The 23076-nt window shown below is 34.5% G+C and overlaps 1 protein-coding gene across 1 annotated transcript in view; it reads right to left on the bottom strand.

Annotated features, from left to right (window-relative positions):
* LOC143252790 (uncharacterized) overlaps positions 1–23076 on the bottom strand; it is a 57148-nt gene that overhangs the window by 15715 nt on the left and 18357 nt on the right. Inside the window, exons 4-7 of the mRNA XM_076505496.1 lie at positions 17788–17985; positions 16350–16502; positions 13402–13488; positions 2363–2519 (exon numbers count right to left, since the gene is read on the bottom strand). Coding sequence (XP_076361611.1) covers positions 2363–2519; positions 13402–13488; positions 16350–16502; positions 17788–17985 — 595 coding nt within the window. The remainder of the gene's footprint in view (positions 1–2362; positions 2520–13401; positions 13489–16349; positions 16503–17787; positions 17986–23076) is intronic.

Genomic DNA, 23076 nt, shown 5'->3' with positions numbered 1-23076 from the left:
ATCTCGTAGATGGTTGCGTACGGTCTGATCGGAAATCCTACGCAGCCCTGGTATGGTTGAGGCAGTAGACGTCGTAGTGGTGGTCCTATCCCGAAGGTGACGTAACCGGATGTAGCGATCTTGTGCGGGCGTGGTCACACGAGGTCTGCCTGATCGTGGACGGTCACGAGTTGATCCATGTTGTTGGTGACGATTCCATAGCCTTGTGATGGTGCTCGGGTGGACATTCACAGCTCTGGCAACATCTGATTGAGATTCGCCTGCTTCCAAGCGACCAATGGCGTTGTTGCGTTGTGCTTCAGTCAGTCTTGGCGTAACTGTATTGCGTGTCGGTGGCTTAACACTGAGCTATGGAAACCGAGAACCCGTCACGTTTATAGGGATTTTGCACATGTTGCACTTGCAGAACATGCAGATCTCTCAAACAAATTTATTGGACACAAATGCGTTTTGGCGAAAAATCCGATGTTTTCCTCCGTTTTCAAAGTGCACAATTTTTATTGTCATTTTGGTCTGACAATCAGTGCCTTAACACGTGTAACATCACATACTCTGAGCTTGTAACGTTATTACATATATTTATCTTTAAAATAAAAAATATCCCTTTTGCGTTTCTTTCTTTGAAGAGTATATGATGCACGCTATGTGGGGTAGTTATTTTGATGTTTTTGGTTTATGATAGGTGCTATGAAATGCTTTGACGTAATTATTTAAGTAACGTGGATATGTATGTTAATTAACAGTTACTTTTCAGCCAAGAAATAGATGCTGCTTAGAGATTCCCATGTGCTTCTCACTAGTATAATATCCTACAAAACAGTAAACAAAATTGGTATTCTTATTATATTCAGTTTTGAGTTGTATACTAAAAGCACCTTACACGACCTATATAATTGAAGTGTAAAACTAAATATCAATAGTTTGAGATCATAAAGATATATTTAGATTGAGGATTTAAAAATAAAATACAAGGATACTGGAAAAAAACCTGAGGTATATGGATCAACTTGGGAAACAAAAACCATTCAGAAAGTGACATATAAGAAGTCGCACCCCGGCCGTTGTAAGCAAAGTGAAGCGTCTGGTAACAGGTGAGAACAGGAACACAAAGGTCCGAGAAAAAGCCTAACTTGTGCAACATAATAAAAAAGAATCTCCATTTGTGAAAGTGACACAAGTTGTGTTTGCACGAACTGCTTCCATGCCATATCCAGGAAAGGAAAACCAAATGTGTGAACCTTATCTAGTCATGGTAGAATAGTAGTACGTAATGACACGCTTGTTTATACCTTGATAACTAACACCTTGTGTACCATTTTTTTTACCACTTTGAGTGTAAATGTTTTTCGAAAGTAGTACACGGCTTGTTTTGAAACGTTTTTCGAATGGATTCATGGTCATCACTTGTAACTATGTCAATGACAACTTACGGATTAGGAAAATGAGCACAAAGATCAAGACAAACTCTGGACCCTCTGCCTCACACAGAAATACCAGTCAAATTGCCTTTGTATGAGATCCGATTGTTTAAACAGGAGCTGGAAAACTGTCGTTTTCGTACATTTGGTGGTTATGTAAGCAGGGAGGTGTTGTGTGCTTGGCATATGACAGCTTTGTCGTGGAATCTTTTGAAACGTAAACTACGTTGCAGAGCTATTGTCAAGATGCTCCGTCATCAGAAAGAGTACGACCAGACGTAGTCACATGGATCATAACGATGTAGTGATATATCATAACTGTACCATCTCTCTCTATGTGTATGTGTATGTAAGTTTTGTGGTAAAAAGACTGAATTCGTTATATTCTTCATAGAGCATCATCAGCATACATGCGTGTGATGTGAGAAATATAAATCATGTGATTCACGTAAGTACTTTGTTGCTAACTTATAATAAAGAATTAATAAGATAGACACACCCACACACACACACACACATATATATACATCGTACACTTTAGTTTTATATATACACCTGAGACTGGTTTGACATTTTACCACCAAGTCATAACATTGCCGTAAGAAACATTCTTGAAGTTCTCAGGCCATTGCCTCATTGTCATTTCCATGATGGTCTTGGTGGTATGTCCCTCCAGAAAAGTTAACCCTATTAGATTGAATCTTGAGCCACTTTAACTACAAATAGTGTATACACACGATGTAATGTATTAAATTAAAAGAAGCAAGTTTTAATACATAAGTTACAGATACACGTGTCATGAAAACGTGGTCAGGACATTGTTACCGCTTCCTAAAGCTCCGCATAAGCTTTTTACTTCGAAAATAGAAATAATTGCGAATAAAGAAATATTGATTTATGCCAGTAATAAATTTTTTGATCATTTTCTTAATTAGTGATCTCACCTGTAAGGCACGTGTTTTTGCCCATTCAAGAGAGCTAGAAGAACACTTCCTAAGCCAGATAATGTCAAAGTCTGGGACGTGGCTCCCTCTCGTGACGTGACGTGTTTATCATAACTTCCAAAATCAAACAAATAGAGACGACTCCGGCCTCCTGCAACTAAAATTGACAAAACTAGTACATTAAGAAAGTAACATATAACAAAGAACAAAGAACACCCCGGTCATCTTTCGATGATATTATAATTCATAGTTTCTAAAATTCATTGGCATTAAATTACTGTTAAAATACCACAGTAATATAAAAACAAATGAGTTGAAAACGGTCGCTGTTGATCATATACAAGTTTGGATATTTTCAAGATAGTATTTATATTATAGAAAACATTTTGATAATTCAAGATTAAAAACGCAGTATTAAAGTGTACTCAAAACATTATTGTACAAGGGTTTTAAAACAGCCATGGTTAAGTTACAGTTAAGACACTGTAGTAATACACTGGTTTATAAAAGGATATTTTAATTACGATAAAAATATTGTAATGATATTTTATTCTTCTGGAAATCACGATTGAACTACGTTAAGATACTAACAATACAAGTATGTTTCTTTTAAATAATTGGTTGAATTAAGGGTCAAAATATTAAAACTATGTAATGTTTACAGGTAAAAATAGAGCCAACATTTATACATTATCCGCAATACAAGAAGTTCGAAAGTATTTGCTTTTAGATTAGGCCTGACATGGTCTTGTGGTTAGGGAAGTTGACTCACAACGTCGAGGGCGCGAGTCCGACTTTCGCACAATGAGAACTCTTTCAGACGTGGGGTAGTTATAATATTACTGTCAATCCCACTTTTCATTGGTGAAAAGTCGCTCACAAGTTGATGAGTAGCGATGTTGACTTGAGGTGAAAGCTTGTCTATCACTTCAAAATTAGGGAGGATAACGCAGAGAACTATCGAAATTTAAAACCAAACGAATTTTTAGATGAATAAAACGAACATAGATAGCAAAAGAAAAGACATTTTAAACTCATATTATGATAATACATGAACAACTTCAGCAGCAACTTTTTAGTAACCTTTCGCTTGACCTGTCGATATAAAAAAGCAACAGGTTTTCACTAAAACGAGAGAGGAACGATCTGTGTATGCGCAACTTTCAAGTCGTATGTAAGTCTTAGTGTGATGTCCTACGAAAATACTTGTACAAACTTTTATATCACCCATTCACACCAAAATGACACATTCCAGAAGAGAGGTCATAAAAAAGTATGTTTTGACCAAGCGAGTACAAGATCTTGTAAGTGACTACTATTGTAATTCTTAGTCTTAGAGGAGAATTAAAACATATTTATTAGTACTTATATTTTTTTCTCAACGGTGTTTAACTTAACTGTATAACACTTGCACGAAAAAGTACACAAATATTCATGAATATATCTAAATGTATATTATTTGTCTTACTGTGGAAGGATAAGTCCTAGTAGTTTTACCTACCACACTCTATTTCTGAGATAACCTGAACTTTTAAAATTAGTTTTAAACTACCAAATTTAAATAAAGTTAATACTATTCACAGTTTCTATTAATCACATCCTTCGACGATGCTTAACTCGGAAAAATTTCAGACTATAAGACATTTTATTCTTTGAGAACTCAGTTAAATGTCATAGCCTATAACACCATGACTAACAGTTTAAAAGAAAATGTTGTTAATTTGGCTGTATCTCAGTGGTAAATTTCACATTTACAAATATTTCAGCTTAATAATATAACAAGCAGGTTCCTTAGAAATTTTAAATAAACGTAGAATATTTATCATGTTTCTCTCTCTCGTCATGTGATCTAAGCTAACCACTGTTGGCTTTACCAAATATCCATTTACATTTCAACCGGTCCCCATTGGCTCAGCGGTATGTCTGCGGACTTACAACGCTAGAAACCGGCTTTCGATACCCGTGGGCAGAGCACAGATAGCCCATTGTGTAGCTTTGTGCTTAATTCAACAACAACGTTAAAACCAAATTTTTTATTTTTCTGAAAAATCTTGTTCGTGTATAATGCTTTTGTGCAGAATGAAATACATTTGAACTAATTTATATATAATGTAAGAAATCTGTCTACCAACACACACATGTCCAATGTAGCATCACATATTAACCAACATTGGTTTCAGCGCATGATGTTGCCATTCGGCTTTGTAACCACAATGGGAATAGAGGAAATTAGTCTTTTGCACTGGTTTACATATGATTTTTTTTATTCCGCTAACCAGGCCAAAGTCATAAAAGTAATCATGAACATAAATAAAAAATGTCTATTCGTAACATATTTTTCCATTCATATTACATTTCGTGCTTTAAACTATGTGATTTTGCATACACCTCAACATGATGTAGTAGGCCTTTGGATTGTTAATAAAATTTCGTCATGACGCTATTTACACCTAGCCAGAGTGGCTGTACAGTAGTATGGTAGTGTCATCTAGGAATTATAAAACTCACTATGTAAAAGCAGATGGAAATCAGAAGAAATGATCATCCCCCTATAATTCATCATTCAAATCACATTTAGTGCTCCCAAACACACAATTTACAAAATACATCTAGTCAAATGTAGTACAAACACTAGGGACAACACAATTACTTTAGTCATGCATGTAACAGAACCACTTAAAGCTCGTAGGATTTTTATGCTAGTGGTAGAATCTACAGATCGAAAAACTTACTGTATAAAATATATATTAAAAAAACTTTCTTCATAACTAGAAAAATGACATAGGCTACAAAGATTCGCACAGTCCATCTAATTTCTTATTCTGTGTTGTGCTATGGCATAACATTTTTACTGTATTTCAGGAAGACTTGCCAGCCTCATAAATATTGTCATGAACTATGGTACAACATGATGTTGCGTTAACAAACACGTAAGTTTACTCATAAAGATTCTCTGAATAAATATCAGCTGATATTTACTCTCAAAGTTGAGTCTGAGTGTCGAATGAAGAAGAATTGAAAAGTTATTTCAGCATCTGTATGCTGAGGCCAACCGTAAATATTCATATCTTAAAACTTCAACTCTCCTAGTTATGTTGCTATAACTCATCAGAAAGGGTTTCGAACAATTACTGCAAAACATCACATTGAACTTTCACTATTAAATAACACTTAATAACTAAGAAATTAAGGGTCAAATCTCCCTTTTAACATTTGAAACTTTTAGCTAACTTAGTTGTTTATTGTTTACACTATTTCTACTGCTTCTGTATTTGGGTAGCTATAACTTGATATGCTGAGGTCAACATATATGAAGCCAGCACTCAATAGCTTGAATGTAAGAAATGATACTTTCTTTCAGTGTCGATTTTCAAATACACTAGTTATTGTAAACAGTGAACAAGCAGTCAATTTCAGCTTTATTGAATAATAGGCTGATATTAGCATCTGGAACAATTATCTGGGGAGTCAAACTGCCATCTACTGTAATTTTCTCCCATGATTCCTCATTAAATGATTCAAAATCATATATATTGCTCTATATAGCTGTTAGAATTAATTTCCTTATTCACTTCTAATTTCTGGAACAACAAATTTTAGAAAGGTTCATCAGTTACGTAGAACTGGAACTTCTATTATATATCATTCAGTGGTCAACATACCAGGTACAGATAAATTCAAACGGGAAAAATTTACTTACGTATTGGAAAAAATGTACCAAATCCATATTCAGTTATCAGGCGTAATCTTTTGTTCCAGTACTGATGTTTTTTACATAACGTGTCTTTTGAAATACACCTGCTATGCTCATCTGTTAAGACACATCTGTAAAATGTGTACATCACAAAAGGCCTGTACTGACTGGAAAACCACATATTTGATTCACAGAGAATTGCATCCCTCTTCAGAGCATCAGGAGATTTAGAGAGCATCCATTTGATTATTGCTAAATTACACAGCATGTTCATCCATTTGATTACTGCTTAGTTACACAACATGTTCATCCATTTGATTACTGCTAAGTTACAGCATGTTCATCCATTTGATTACTGCTTTGTTACAGCATGTTCATCCATTTGATTACTGCTTAGTTACACAGCCAAACTCTCGGATTGAGAATGATAATACGAAATACCTTTTTTCAACACAACTTTGTAAACAACTGACTGTTGAAGTTGGTACCTTGATCTAGGTGGAACACTCCTATTGCATGAATTTTTTTTTTTTATCTACTGTTCGTCAATATCCTAAAGTAACTAGCTATCTGGTTACCTTTATTAGTGTTTATTAGAAAACATAATATAATTAGGGTAGTTCTACGGAAAGAAGGGCTTAAGCTCTCTTTCAGGGCCTTCCTTGTCATACCTATTTTCTTTCTGAGCAGATACATGGCACAGTGTTTATAATGTTTCTACATAGTATGGATAAATGAAACTTCTACAAATTTCTGATGGCATGTGACGCACTCTGGTGTTATAAAGTTCTCAATTTCTGCTTTAGAATTGTGAAGACAACTATATTGCTTTTTACAAAATTCTTAATTAATGATTCATTGTGTCTATCGAAATGTATAATTGTCACCCATGGTATATTGACTTCTAACACAACAAGGGGCACAATATCCAAACATCTATCGAATATACATAGTTTCACTGGTTGGTAAGATAATCTCTCAGAATATCCATCCTAACTGTTTTTTTTTATTAAAGTTTATCGGCTGTGTCAGTGGGGTGCGGTCCAGTTAAATAGTCAACTTACAATCATACTCACACACCTCCACCCCAATGACTCAGCGGTCAGTTTGATGGTTTATAACGCCCAAAATCGGATTTCGATACTCTGATGCTTACAGAACTGATTGCTCATTGTGTAGCTTTACGTTTAACACTAAACAGAAACTCCAATCTGGTACGTAGTAATGTATGTCAAATACTACAAACGCAAGAAATCCCTTCTTTATCATGCAGTATTGATATTATATATTAAGAGCTGTTATCAAGCAGCTTGTATATGAAACAAAATACAATACTTAATACTGTCCTGCCGATCAAAAAGTTCCACATTTTGGATAATAAGACACACAAACCTGCTTTCATTTTATCGTCCGAGCTCTTGATACATTGAAATATCATTTTCATTTATCAATAGTAACCTGACAAAATGTGACCAAGGAAAGATTAAGATAAGACATCTCTCCCATTACAGCCATTTTAATGTAAGCTTTCTTCCTTTCTAAACTTACAGGTGTATTATGTCAGGACATAATGACATGTTATAAATTCTTACATTCTTTTACTCCAGTACCAAAGCAATCTTAGATTTAATTTCTAAGTATATTTCAACTTGCTAAGTTGCCCTCTGGAACAACGGTAATTCTTCGGATTTATAATGCTAAAATCAGGGGTTCCATTCCCCTCGGTGGACGCAGAAGATAGTCCGATGTGGTTTTGCTATAAGAAAAAACACACAAAACCTCGACTTGCCAATAGTTAGAATCCAAATCTAGCACGATGAACCATTGAATGCCTTACAGCACATCTAGACATTTGTCTGTCTTTGGATATAAGGCATGAACGCATGTTACTATGTGTCTGTTGAACTACATTCCATGTATGGCCTTGGCATTACTTCTTTAGTATTCACAATAATCAGTGAAGACAATTAATTATTCACTGAAGAAAGCATTATTCTATATTTCAAAATCTGCTCAATCTCTATGCTGGTAACATCACTGATATTGCAATGAAGAATGTGCAGTGGTTATTTTATAGGACATTCGCTGTTTTGGTGGTTATCTGGATAGTCACTCAGTGAACTCATAAACTTAAAAAATTGCATGCATATAAATTTTGGTACATATTGTAAATGTAGCGATATGCACCACTACTACTCCTGTTACCGTGCCCATTCCATCTACCGTGTTTCTCCGATAATAAGACCTACCCATAAAATAAGACCAAGTGGATTTTTGGGGATAGTTTTAATATAAGCCCTAGTTAAGAGTGGCAGGAAGAGGAAAGAAATAAAAAAAATAAATTTATTAATTACTTTAATAGTTAGTTAATTAGTTTGTTTAAGTATTAATCAGTTAGTTTAATAGTTTAATAATAGTTTATTTTAAATGGTTAGTTTAATAGTTTTACTTTGTAACTTCATTTTTTTAATATATCAAAATAAGACATCCCCCGAAAATAAGCCCTAGTGTCATATTTTGGAGTGAAAATTAATATAAGCCCTGTCTTATTTTCGGAGAAACACGGTAGTAACTGAATAGCTAAGTATACACAGTTACAAAGTAGCATCAGGGAAATGTTAGATGTCGACCCATTGCAGCTTGACGTACAAGTTAGACTGACTGAAAACTTATACAGTAGGTTTATCCCTGAGATGCCAATGCCTGAACCAATATCAGAAACAAGTACTTTTATATGGTGTGTGACAATTCAAGTTAAAGCCAATGATATATACATCTAGTACTGATTGCCAGAAATAAATTTTTATTAACTAGATGATGTTATGGTTTCACTTTAAATGTCTACTACACAGCAAGGTCGAGTAAAGTTGAGGCAGCTCATTTCTTTTAGAAACACATTCTAATGTCCATGCATCATCAGTGGCATACATCTTGTTATGTCCTAGCCCACAACTGTCCAAACCAAATACCATACTTATATGTAGAAGCTGATTGTAGCACTCCTCTGAGTTGATGGCTAGTCCAAACTCAGATACCACTAATTTAAGTCGGAGATGGTGCAGAATTGTTAGCTATTGAAACTGCTACATTTTTGCATCATTAATTAGAACAGAACTTGTGTTTGTCAATCCTGTCTTATGACAGGATATAGACAATCTCTAATCTTGTAATTTGGTAAGCTACATTAAAATAGGTGTTCTCTCATTCTTTAGACATCTACTGTAATGGTGGTTCAGGCACATTAACTAGTTCTTGACGTCTGGTAGTATTTATGACAGTAAATCTATTGGTTTAATTTTCTTTAGGTGATCCTTCTGACCCTTAATGCTATTCAAGAACAGAGTCAGCCACACTTATTATGGAGTACATATTTTGAAGCTTTGATCCAGGCAATGAGAACCGTTCAGTTCTCCATGCCTGTCAAAACACTGCATTAAAAAATAAAACAAGCAAATAAGTAAAGAAACCTTTCTTAAAAAAGGAAGTAAATATACGAAAGGCTAATGTTAATTTTTCAAAACAATGCAAAGATAGCAGATGTGGCAAAAATTAATATATAACAATATATATATTCAGTCACAACTTAGTTTATGTTATTTTAATCTGTTAACATTCTACTACACTATGTGCCTGTGCTATTATGTAGGGAATATGCAGATGCCATCCGTACATCTTTTTTACATTATCTTTGAAGTATTGATATTAGCCATCTCTACATTTGCTTCCTTTTTAAAAAGTTTATTTACTTATTGCATAGTTTCTATCCATGTATATACGGCGTAGTTTATTTGAATCCATGAAATTCCAACACTAATTTTTCTATGTGAATAACGCATCTGATACGGATATAATTATTTAACCTAATGTAGATTAAGTTAGATGCTTAAATTTTAGAATATTGTGGAGCATATGTTACTACCTTTTTTATGAAACATAATTTCTACTTCCTAGATATTATGACTACAAACGTTAACATCAAACGTGCCCTAGTGAACAAACAGCTGAACTAATAGAGAGTTCGTTTTTGTTTTGAATTTCGCGCAAAGCTACACAAGGACCATCTGCTCTAGACGTCCCTAATTTAGCAGTGCAAGACTAGAGGGAAGGCAGCTAGTCATTACCACCCACCGCCAACTCTCGGGCTACTCTTTTACCAACGAATAGTGGTATTGACCGTCACATTATAACGCCCCCATGGCTGAAAGAGCGAGCATGTTTGGTGCTACGGGAATTCTAACCCGCGAACCTCAGATTACGAGTCGAACACCTTAACCCGTCTGGCCATGCCGGGCCACTAATAGAAGGAACGTTTAAGTTGATTCAGTTATTAATGAGAAATAATTTTGTAACATTAATTAAAACATTCAAGTAATGGTATAGAACCTATAGTTATCTTCATGAAACGTAAATACTGCGAAAGTTTATATCTGTGACAATAGTTTGTGTTGGGAACAAAAACTGCTTACGATATTTATTGATTACCTTGTGATAAGTTATTGTTGTTTTGAAGTAAGCACAAAACTACTCAATGGGCTATCTGTGCTCTACCCACCACGGGTATCGAAACCCGGTTTTTAGCGTTGCAAGTTTGCAGACATGCCGCGGAGCCCCTAGGGGGCCTTTGTGATAAGCGTAGGAAGTGAAGAATATATATATATATTTTCATTGTGCTTTCGGATATTGATATACCTAAATATCAATGGCTAAATCTCATAAAATCTCACCCAACTTTACTCAACGGTAAATTCACAATTTTAGTTCTAATGATTTAACCTAGGGGTCCAATTCACAACAATAGTCGTAACGCTCGGATCTCTAATTTATACTGCTAAACATTTCGTTTAAAACCCGAAGTGAATGCATTTTTCGAAAATTTCCAATTACTTTGGATACAGTGATAAACACAAAACAAATCGTTTGGGTCCTGCAGAAAAAGAAAAATCTAACTAGCAAATCGAGTTTAGTTTTCATTTGAGAACATTTATTTAAAGCCCAACAAGATTGAGTTTCTGCATGCGATTGTTTAACATCCAACGATCAAGGAAACAGCAGGAGGATTTCCGAGCCTAGGATAATTAAATGATCCAGAACGTCCGTTCCTTGTTATCCTTTACTGTTCAACAAGACATACACTAACAAGCCAGCGGTAATGAGGCCTTCTTGCAGCGACATTTGGTTTGAGCAATCAACTTTATCAGACAACTGAACTTCAAAAAGCTATCAGTTCTCCGTGACAATGACGACTTTACAAATATCGACTGTCACGATGATGGTGTTCCAGACTAAAACTGATCCTTACTTTCTAAGATTCAGTTCGCTGCATAATTAAATTACTAATATAGGTTTCAAATGGAATTTAAATTCGTTAATCGAGATACAATTCGATTCGTTATAGTGTATAATGACAGTTCTTGAAAGTATATTATTTCCTTAACATCTTACATGTCACATTGAACACATTAAACATGTGCGAGAGAGGTTACGGAGTCACGGAATAAAAATAAAAGAAAGAAATACGAAAATTAGATATATAAATTAAGGTAGAACAATTAGAAAAATTGTAATAAAACGAAAAAGAAAGATGCGAAGTGATAATAAAAAATAGAATCAAAGCAGTGTATTAATTAAAAGCGTCAATATTTGTCATATTACTTGATTTCCAGTTTATCTTGGTTGTGGAGGGGTGACATGTTGTTACAGCCTATATTTGGATGAGAAGCTGCAATAATAACACGTTATGTCTTAATAAAGACAATTACAGTCAACATAGATGTAGCAAAAATTGAAATATATTGTGCACAAAGCGATATGTGTGTTGCGAATGGAACAAACACATCTGCGAGATGGCAAGGCCAGTGGAGAGTTTCTGGACTCACCGATCGAAATTTGGAAGGTTTATGTTACTTTTTAAAGATGAAGAGAATTGGTAAAAAATAAGAAACGCATAAATGTTGTATTGTTTTACTGGAGTTTACATCTTTTTGAGTTGATTTTAATATTTTCTAATTACATCAAAATTAATTGGAGCTTATGTAATGTTCAATATTAAAAAACTCACAATAAAAAAACGATTTCTGTACACAATCCTAAAATGAGACCAAGATGCTTCCCAGTCTGAAAACCACAATAAAATACTAGGTAACTTATTGTGCAGGATAAAAGACAAAACTCAGATAGACTGGAAACAGCCTCACACATACTACATGTCTCGATATATTTTACCGCTGTCTGTTTTTAAAATTCGCGTAAAGTTACGCGAGCGCTATCTGTGCTAACCGTCCCTAATTTATCAGTGTAAGACTAAAGGGAAGGTAGTTAGTCATCACCACCCACCGCCAACTCTTGAGCTACTCTTTCACTAACGAATAGTGGGATTGATCGTACATTATAACGCCCCCACTGCTGAAAGGGCGAGCATGTTTGGTACGACGGGGCTTTGAACTTGCGACCCTCAGACTACGAACCGAGCCCCTGAACCACCTGGGACTTACTGATGTCATTTTCAGGAGTGCAATAATTTGCAAAAATAATATATTTATTTATTTATAAATATATTTATACCATTACAAAAATCACCATACTATAATTTACATATTAAATAATTTCACGTCATCTGCTGACAACGTTTTCATCAGGTCCATTTTCCTTATTCCATATTTAGTTTTTTTTTAAATATTTGATTATCTCAGTTTAATCGCGTATGTTCTTACTGATAAAGTTGTCAGGTTGTGCTAAAATAACAGTTTATTTACCTATTACATTATGTTTTTAGTTTCATTAATGCGTTCTATTGAATATTCTATTGAATATTACTGTTTTTAACATTTCTCTTGTGTTCATTCAGTTTGACTTCAAAATTTCGTCTAGTCTGGCCTATATAAACTTTTTTACATTCTCACGATATTTTACGTATACAACATTTTTCTATTAAATCAGTTTTATCTTTAGTTGTATTGAGTTGTATTAATTAATCGATTTATATATCGTAAACATATTTACTTGTTTTCTACATTCTTTCATTATTTGACAGGTTAACCAAGTAAAAATGACAGCAAAAAAAATATACTTTTCCTTTCGTTTTTACTTTTTCCAGCAAGCAGTTTTTAACTTAATATTTTTGTCTATGTTTTTCGGTTGTTTGACAGCTCTGTCAGCAATATCAGGCTTAAAACCTCTGTACTACCATGTTTTTAATCAAAAATAACTCATTGTTAATATTGTCCTCTTTACAACCGATGTTTTTCACTTTCATATGGAGAGGACACTAAAATTGTGATTATCTATTACAACCTAAAATGTATCTGTGTGTATAAACAAACATACAGTGTTAGGTTAACTGTCTCACCTCCACCTTTGCTCTTCTTTTCACTACGACACTGGTAAACATGAAGTATATAACAGAAGAGAGAGTTGAGTCTGTCTTCTCCGGATGCTGTAAAACAAATACACGGGTCAGATAATTCCCAGTACGATAATTGCTACACTGGGCACAGGCCTTTTATCACTTCTAATTAAAATGGTTGAAATTACTTAATGAGATCTGTAGTTAACTACTATGTGAAATACTTACAATGGAAAATGAATTATTATCAGATAAAGTAAAGTCACAAAAAACACACACAAAAATATTAAATTTACTGTAGAAAACAAAAATATTTACATAATTAACTCTCTGAACGCCACCATCACCCGACCATCCTATAGTTTTAGTATCAAGGTTCACAGAAAATATACACATAGTGAAAACTACGTTAATTGGGTTCCGATGCACAATACGCTAAAAACTAGATACATTAATAGGTTTAATGCATTAAAATTCATATTTTGTACAGTGATCATATCGATGAAAATATTACATACTTAACCAAATATTTTAGAAGGCCTAACAAGTTCCCCGTTAGAACAGTTCACCAAATAACAATCCAGTTTCATAACAAAGTAGATTATACCACTGAAAAAAAAATACAGAATAACAACTTAATATAATAAGCATGGAACAACCCCTTCAACTGATAAACCAATAAAATATAACATAAATATCAATACAGGATGTGTGTTCTCCCCAGAATGTTAAGAAAGCCACACATACGTAAGACAAACCTCCACAACCAGGAACTATATACAAAGTTAATTGTTTGAATTTCTATGTAGATGAAATTGGACGTAACGCTTCAGCTCCTCTTACGCACACGTAAATCACCTTCTTCAATCCAATTTTCAGAAAACAACCTATCCGTGTTAAAACAAGAACCCAACGTAAACGAAAGAAAAAATTGCAGAATCCCTACTAATTAAGGGCCTGGCATGGCCAAGCGCGTAAGGCGTGCGTCTCGTAATCCGAGAGTCGCGGGTTCGTGCCCGCGTCGCGCTAAACATGCTCGCCCTCCCAACCGTGGGGGCGTATAATGTGACGGTCAATCCCACTATTCGTTGGTAAAAGAGTAGCCCAAGAGTTGGCGGTGGGTGGTGATGACTAGCTGCCTTCCCTCTAGTCTTACACTGCTAAATTAGGGACGGCTAGCACAGATAGCCCTTGAGTAGCTTTGTGCGAAATTCCAAAACCAAAAACAAACCCTACTAATTAAAACACGTGATCCAAAAACGAATAAACACTCAAGGACATATGTTTACCTTTTTCTGTGTTATTTACACTATCTACACACTTACATCTTTCACTTAAATAACTAAATTCCTTATATTAGGTTATGTTGTCGTCTTAACACACGACCTTCACGAATTGTTTAAAGATGGAATGTTTTTACCCTCTATTTTACATACACTTACACCTGCCTCGTTTACCATAACAATATTGAGATTCAATTGTTTCGTGTTGTAGTTAAAAAATCACACTAGCGGTCGAAACGGTGTACGTATTTCAACATGCTAAAATTTCCAACTATCCACTGTAAGCTGTAAATAAATTAAGTTTAAAGAGTTTGTTTGTTTAAAGTTAAGCGCATAATAACACAATGGGCTTTTTTTGCTGTGCCTACCACGGGTACCAAACCTGGATCTTGGTGTTATAAGATTTTAGGTTTACCGCTGTGCCACTGGATGAAGATGGCAGCAGATTTAAGGCCAGAAAGGTTATACAGAATGTAAAGGACACTAAGTTATGTTAAGGAGAAGTTTCGACAATGTTTTACTAACAATAAAAAGATATTATGTTACAGAAATGGATGAAGATTTTTAACAGTCTCTTACCGAGTTCAAAAAGACATTATCTTAGGTACATTGCACCGGTACCTGAGAATATACTTTGCTTTTGGTGGAGACATTTGACCAGAGATTTACAAATTACAGCGCAGCAGAAACAAAAATGTGATAGGAAAAGCGAGCGTTCTAAAAATTTACCATAAATAAAAGAATATTAAGTTACGGGTTTTAGAATATTATAGAATCACGCACAAAATTTGAATTTTAAGTTATACATGTATATGTATAGTACTAGGACTTTAGAGGCTCTACGGTATAGTGGTTATAACAAAAATGAAAAACTTAAAAAAATCCACAAACGAACATCTCATTTTATATAGTACAACATAATAAATTCTTTGGAGAACTATTAAGCAAAACTTTAGTTTTCATAGTTCGAAGACTTCTTGGATATTGTATTGTTAATAAAATAGTCATGGCTGTTTTGAAATTTTTTATTTTCAGTTATATTGTTTCACTTCTTAATTAGAAAAAAAAATGAGCTTAGGCCATCAAGCAATTGTATAACAATATCGTTTCATTTATTGTTTATGGCTTATTTGGTAATTGTGTGATAATACCGTTTCATTTATTCTTTAGGTTTTTCATTCAGCAGTTGTGTAATAATATTGTTTCATTTATTGTATAGGTGTTTATTCAACAGTTGTATAACAATACAGTATCATTTACTGATTAGGTTTTATTTAGTAATTGTGTAATAATATCGTTTCATTTATTGTTCAGGTTTTTATTCAGTAGTCGTGTAACAATACCGTTTCATTCGTTGTTTAGGTTTTATTTAGTAATGATATAAAAATACTGTTTCATTTATTGTTTATTTAAAGAAATTATTAGTAGCAAGTTCGGGTTTCGTGGAAGAGTGTATGTGCGTGTGTTTTCATTTAACAAACCCACTTCGGGCTATCTGTTAAGTTTACCGAGAGGAATCGAACCCCTGATTTTAGCGTTATAAATCCGTAGACTTACTGCTGTACTAGCGGTGGACTTCGTAGAAAAAAAAACAGCTGTACGATCCTGACTGAGAAGAGGTAAAGTGCTATCATTCTGTTTATCCATTTACTGAAGCTTTTTACAAACCTGGTTTATGTCGAGCTTTTAAAGCTACATCGAGGAAGTAAGCGGCTTTTTCAGTGTTTGGAACCTGAAGTTCACAAAGACGAGACAGTGGATCACCCAGCGAAGTTTCATCTCGTAACAGCATTCCAGGAGATATTCCACCTTCTTCCGAGGCTAAGACAAGGAAAAAATATTATAATGTAATCATTTCGAGTTCAAGATGGAAGTGTACTAAAGTTTAGAGACCGCTAAGCGTTATTATAAAATAGCACTAGCCACATTTTTAGTATAATTACGTTACTATTTATCAGGTTTGTCACTTTGGTAAAAACTAATTGTTTTAGACTTAACTGTGTCGAGGCTTGTAACGCTGTCAACTTGTCAGGCCTAATCATAATCTAGATAAATTTCTCAGCTTAGCAGCTTCATTCGAGCAATACTTTATGGAAAAGTGTAATTTTTTTTATATTTTCCTAGCTTGAGTAACAGAATCACATTTGTTTGTTCGAAGATAATAGTAAAAATCAAAATATTGTCTTAAGTGTTTTATTGGTGTACTTGTGCGCGTCTGGTAGTCTGTTTGCTTGGAGTTCTACGTTTGAAATTTAAATATCTTGAACAGTATAGAAGTAAGCAATATATATAATTTTCGCTCGGAGTAAGTTACGTACATAGAACGAAGTTAAAAATCAACCTGGTAACCAGAATAGACAATTGAGTGTATGTTCCTTATATTTCTACTTAAAAGATTATAATGTGTTGTTTCATAAGCTGGTGCCTTCGCTGTTAACGATATTTTCGGCCGTAATCCTAATGAAAAAAAGTAGCGCTTATAGAACATTGTGTGCTCTCTATTTAGATAGCATATTAAAATTTATATTTAAAAGGACAAAAATGCTTTTATGAAGAAAAAATATTAGTAACTTGTCAGTAATATATATTTTGAAAAATTACTGACATTTTTTTCTTCATGAAAGCACTTACAGATTTTATGCCTAGGATAATGAAAGGAGAACAGTAATCCCAAACAAATCACCATAATTGCTTTTCATCGATATATTCATAATAAAAATCCCTCTCTTGTGCTAAGTCAGTGATAATCAGTGAGTTTGGTAAAATGTTTCAAGTTTTTTGTCTATAGGCCTACACGAAACGGACTTATACATACATCTACTAATAAAGTGTGTATACGTTTCGTAACGCTTCAAACTTCCAAAGACTGTAAATATTTATAAAGCTAAAGTACTTGTATGACTGACAGTTGTGATAGACAGACTCTAATTTACTAATATACTTAAGATAGAGTAATGATGGAAACCTAAATCTCGTTAACTCCGAGTGGAAGGAGGACATAAAATTTTTCTCTTCTAATACAACTTATATAATGCCACAAACAAGAAACCTTGTTGTTCAGAACACTGCTGAAGCCAACTGTTATTGTGAACAGAAACAAACTAACCGTAAGTAAAATCTGCAAGCAAGTCTTTTATTGTTCGTTCTCTTCCTGCTACTTCCACAGCCGACACACGTACGGAGAACCGCGACCCTGATTTATCTTTCTGGTCATTGATCAGCTGGAACAGCCAGCTGATTGCACAGGGAATGAGTCCCACGTCTCGAGGACTACTGTTTCGTCCAAGCATCGTCGTTGTTTTCCCTTCAAAAGAGTGCAAAAAAAATTGTATTTACACGAAGGCATTGCAGGTGTATACAAACAATGGAATAAGAAATAATTGAGTGTCATACAGTGTGAAAAATCTACCTGTCTATTTGTACTTGTTAAGTTGCAAAACAACTTCAAAGTACAAGTTCCAACATTGTGAAAAAGTTATTCAAAACACATTCAACTTAAAATAGCTTTACAACTACTATATTCGTTTTCTAGCTAACAAAGTATATTAAAACCACGAAAAAAGCTTCAACTGCTTTGACGTGAAAAATGCGTTTGTTAGTTACTGTATATATGCAGACAGGCAAGACCTGGCATGGCCAGGTGGGTTAAGGCGTTCGACTCGTAATCTGAGAGTCGTGGGTTCGAATCCCGGTCGCACCAAACATGCTCGCCCTTTCAGCCGTGGGGCGTTATAATGTGACGGTCAATTCCACTACTCGTTGGTAAACGAGTAGTCCAAGAGTTGGCGGTGGGTGGTGATGACTAGCTGCCTTCCCTCTAGCCTTACACTGCTAAATTAGGAACGGCTAGCGTAGATAGCTTTCGTGTAGCTTTGCGCGAAATTCAAAACTAGCAAACAGACAGGCAAAAATAAAATTAGTGGGTTCAGAGTCAGTACTTTGTATGTGACTTTACATTAGTTCTCGTCATTAGCTTCAACGTAAATATAGTCTATATGACTATTTTGTTACGTTGAGTATTCTCTATGTTACTTTCCGGCTGTTTTCGTTACTTCCAACACTCTTTGTGTGATTTTCCGTTGTTTTTAATCATTAGCTTCAACGTAAATATAGTATATTTTACTTTTCCAATACTTTCCATATGATGTTATGTTAATTCCGCTACTCTGTGCTACTTTCTGTTATTTCTAATGTTCTCTATGTGATGCTATTTTTTCTCATTGGCTTCAAAGTGAATATTCTCTCTGTGATTATATGTTATTTCTTATAAAACGTCATAGCAGTGAAAATGATTTTGGTTGCCTGTGGTAAATTTTGTTACTATCTTTAAACCTAGAAGGCTGTTAATAATGTAATCAGATTCATTAGGTTTTCTAGCAATGCCTAATTCTCCTTTAAAGCTATTACGAACAATTTTGGCTGCAATCTAAGCCACGTTGATTAAAAAAACAAACCTTTTGTTAAATCTTTTTGACATTAATATTTATTACTAATAACTCGAACACTTTACGTAGCAATGATTTTCCCGTAACTTATTTATTATTCATGTTACTTTAATGATTTAAAATTAGACTAATATATATGTAGCGTTGCACTTTGTTCGTTCTTTTATGTAATCATCTTATATCGTAGGCGATTTCGTTAAATCTCGACAGAGAGAGAATAACAGTAACAGAGTTTCCGGCTGTCAAGTTTATTGACTGTTTTGTAAAATGCTATGAAATAACCTAGTGGTTTTATCTCTCAGTCTTTACAGCTGGAGTGAAGAAAAACAAATAAACAAAGAAAACAACATTGACGTTGTATTTAAACTGTAGTCACTAAGATGCTAGTTTTTCTAAATCAATGAAAAAAGAAGATAAACAGTTTGAATGAAGACATAATTTATCATCAGCTTCTAACAAACACATCTCTCTAATGTGACAAGCATTGTGTTTTGGTAAGATCTTCAAACCTGTTAGTAATACCAGTTTCATTAACTAAAGTAGGAAGAAAATAGGCTTTCAAGGTACATAATGTATGCAAATAGTTTGACATTACTTGTTAGGATAACTTTTTATTTTTTACTGCCTACTTTAGTTCAACTGAATGATTCAAACAACGGCAATTAGATGAAATACTTTAAAATGTACAAAAGTTATACTACTGGTTGATCTATTTGTTTTTCTGAATTCTGTGCAAATCTCACAAAAGATATAAACTCCTTAGATACTAAAAATAAGACAGCTAGTTATCGAAAAAGTTAAGGCTACTTTTATTTTACCGTTATTTTTAAAACGCACCCACGATTCCATAGTCCAGAGGTTATTTTTGGCAGAAACGCGGAATTCTCGGATTCATGGTCCAAGCATGCTATGAACTGTTTAATCCGTAACTGTATCTTTTAACGTTGTATTTGGCGCAGAAAGTATAAACCCAGTTTTATCTGAATAGATTGTTTTTTTTTTTTTTTTGAAAACCGCGCAAACCTACACCAGGGCTATCTGCTCTAGCCGTCCCTAATTTAGCAGTGTAAGACTAGAGGGAAGGCAGCTAGTCATCACCACCCACCGCCAACTCTTGGGCTACTCTTTTACCAACAAATAGTGGGATTGACCTTCACATTATAACGCCCCCACGGCCGAAAAGGCGAGCATGTTTGGTGTGGCGGGGATGCGAACCCGCGACCCTCAGATTACGAGTCGCACGCCTTAACCCACCTGGCCATGCCGGGCCCTCTGAATAGAAAAATGAATCGTTTAAATAAAGTTAAAATTTATACCAGAAAAAAACAACAACAACAAAAACAGTGTTTTGGCCTCTGGTTTTATTTTATTCTGCTCGATATTAAAGTGCATTGACAACCTTTGACGGTAAAATGTGTCATTGTTAAGGATTAAGTTAAGTAAACACTACAAGCAGCAAATGGAATAGGTTTTTATTTGCATTAACCTTACAAAAGAAGGCGAACAGATCTCGGAGTTTGTGACGTGCCCATATCGCGTGCAACGGAAACTTCATCAATCTTCAATGGACTTACTACATTATATACTATATACATTTGAACTTAAAGTTTCTTCAAGTGAAAGGGATATCAGTACCTCCCTACAAGCTATTGTCGTTTCCATGCTGCTAGTTACGAAATGTGTCCAATACATATGTACATATACATATTAAGTGGCATGAAAGAAACATGTAAGTTAAGAGAAACCGGAAATTAATGATAGTCGAGTACGGTCTGTAATCCTGACTTATCGGATTCGTATTAAATAAGAACATGTACGATGTGTAAAGATAAAACTAAACCGTAAAGACAATAATGCTCATAAAAGTTGTTTTTTAATACAAAGTTGTTGTTGTGTTTGAATTTCGCGCAAAGCTACTCGAGGGCTATCTGCGCTAGCCGTCCCTAATTTAGCAGTTTAAGACTAGAGGGAAAGCATCACCATCCACCGCCAACTCTTGGGCTACTCTTTTACCAACGAACAGTGGGATTGACCGTCACATTATAACGCCCCCACGGCTGAAAGGGCGAGCATGTTTGATGCGACCGGGATGCGAACCCGCGACCCTCAGATTAATAGACCCACCTGGCCATGCCGGGCATTTTCATACAAAGTATGTACAATTTTTTAAAAGAAATAAGTCTGTTTTTATGGTATTCTATATACTGATTTTCCACCTCAAAATGTAACTTTCTACAAAACTGTTGAATATAAAATATTTACGTTAGAGAACACCCATATAGGAAAACATAATACTTTTAATTCAACAGGAGCTGCAGGAATATGACATGAGAAATAAGTCATAGAAATAAAAAAAAAGCTTAACATGTTCACGTTGTTTAACACTCGTTTTGGGACCAAGTAATGAGTTTATTTTTCATTAATCTTTTAAGTATGTTGTAAACATTAGAAAATGTTGAAACTCATCTTTAATAAATGTATCGTGAATGCATCCAGACAGATCGCCATTAATCTCGATTATTTACATAAATGTGTTTTCACAGTTGAGCTGTCGTAATATGTGGCAACAGCTGAAATAAGCTTTCAGAACACGTGATTATTCAGGAGAATTCTAGTTTCTGCAATGTTATTACTACCCAACCAGGGTAAACTTGGCTTGGGAAATTTATAGATAGACGCTTCTTCAGGAGATAGAATACAGTCTGAATATATTTAGTAAGCATTCTGTGGAGAGACATTTTTCAAAAGAAAAGATATCCTAGATAGAATATTCTTAGAATGAATTAAGTATTTTTTTCTAGAGAGATGATCCTTCAGAAGATAGGGTGTTTTTGATAGAATACAGTTTGAATGCATTAAGTAAACATTTTGTGGAGATATTTGTTTTTTTTTGGAAAGAGAATGTCCCTAGATAAAATACAGATACTGTTTGAATGATTTAAACAAAAATGGGAGTCATCCTCGGTACATATGAATACTTACTCTTCCTAACTGTTGGACCATTTAATGAGCAATTTGTTTTTCCACACAAATTCGTTAATTTAAAAGAATAATGGTTTATTTAGTCTCGTGTACATTATTATCTCATTTTTTCTTAAATAAACAAGTCTCAGTTTTATCGAGAACTTGTGTTTTATATCATTTGTGCTGTGTGTATTTGTGAAACGTAACTAATGTCTTCGAGGAAAAGAAAAATCAATTCTCCCAATCAACTGACTGGACATATTATATTGTATCAATCAGTTCTCCAATTGGAAGTTTCTCAATGAATTGTTTTCTTTTTGCATATTAGAATTGTTTGTTTGGTATTAAGCACGAAGCTACACAATGGGTTATCTGTGTTCTGCCCACCATGGGTATCGAAACCCAGTTTTTAGCGGTGAGAGTCCGCAGACATACTGTTGTGCCACTGGGGGATGTACAGGAGAAATGCCTTATAAAACGGCTTGTAAAACCCGAAGAAATTAATAAAGCAAATCTACCTGATGTAAAGAATTCTAAAAAAACAAACAAACTGATTACCATTATTGATATAATAAATATAATCTGGTATTGCCAAAGGTATGGCTGCCTAATTAATATTCACTTTACTACACGATGTATTCTTTTAGTTTACTACACAGTTCTTTCGTCTCCCGCTGAGACAGTGGTAAGTCTAAGGGTTTACAACGCTAAAATTAGGGGTTCGATTCCACTCGGTACAACCAACAGCTATCGAGATGTTGCTTTGCTATAAGAAAACACACAATACTTTTATGGTTTGTTACACAGAGGTTTCTCTGGTTTACTACAAAGTGTTTTTTAATTTGTTTAATTCACAATATGTCTCCTCTTTGGCTACTGCATAAGGTATTAAATGATTTACTACTGGATATTTCCTAGTTTACTACACAATGTTTCTCTAGTTTACTAAACGATGTTTTCATAGATTACCATACGATGTTTTCCCA

This window comes from Tachypleus tridentatus, chromosome 1, assembly GCF_004210375.1.
Source record: "Tachypleus tridentatus isolate NWPU-2018 chromosome 1, ASM421037v1, whole genome shotgun sequence".
In the NCBI taxonomy this organism is placed as follows: domain Eukaryota; kingdom Metazoa; phylum Arthropoda; class Merostomata; order Xiphosura; family Limulidae; genus Tachypleus; species Tachypleus tridentatus.
Note: the sequence above shows the minus strand (reverse complement) of the source record. Positions and strands in the feature narration are given on the sequence as shown.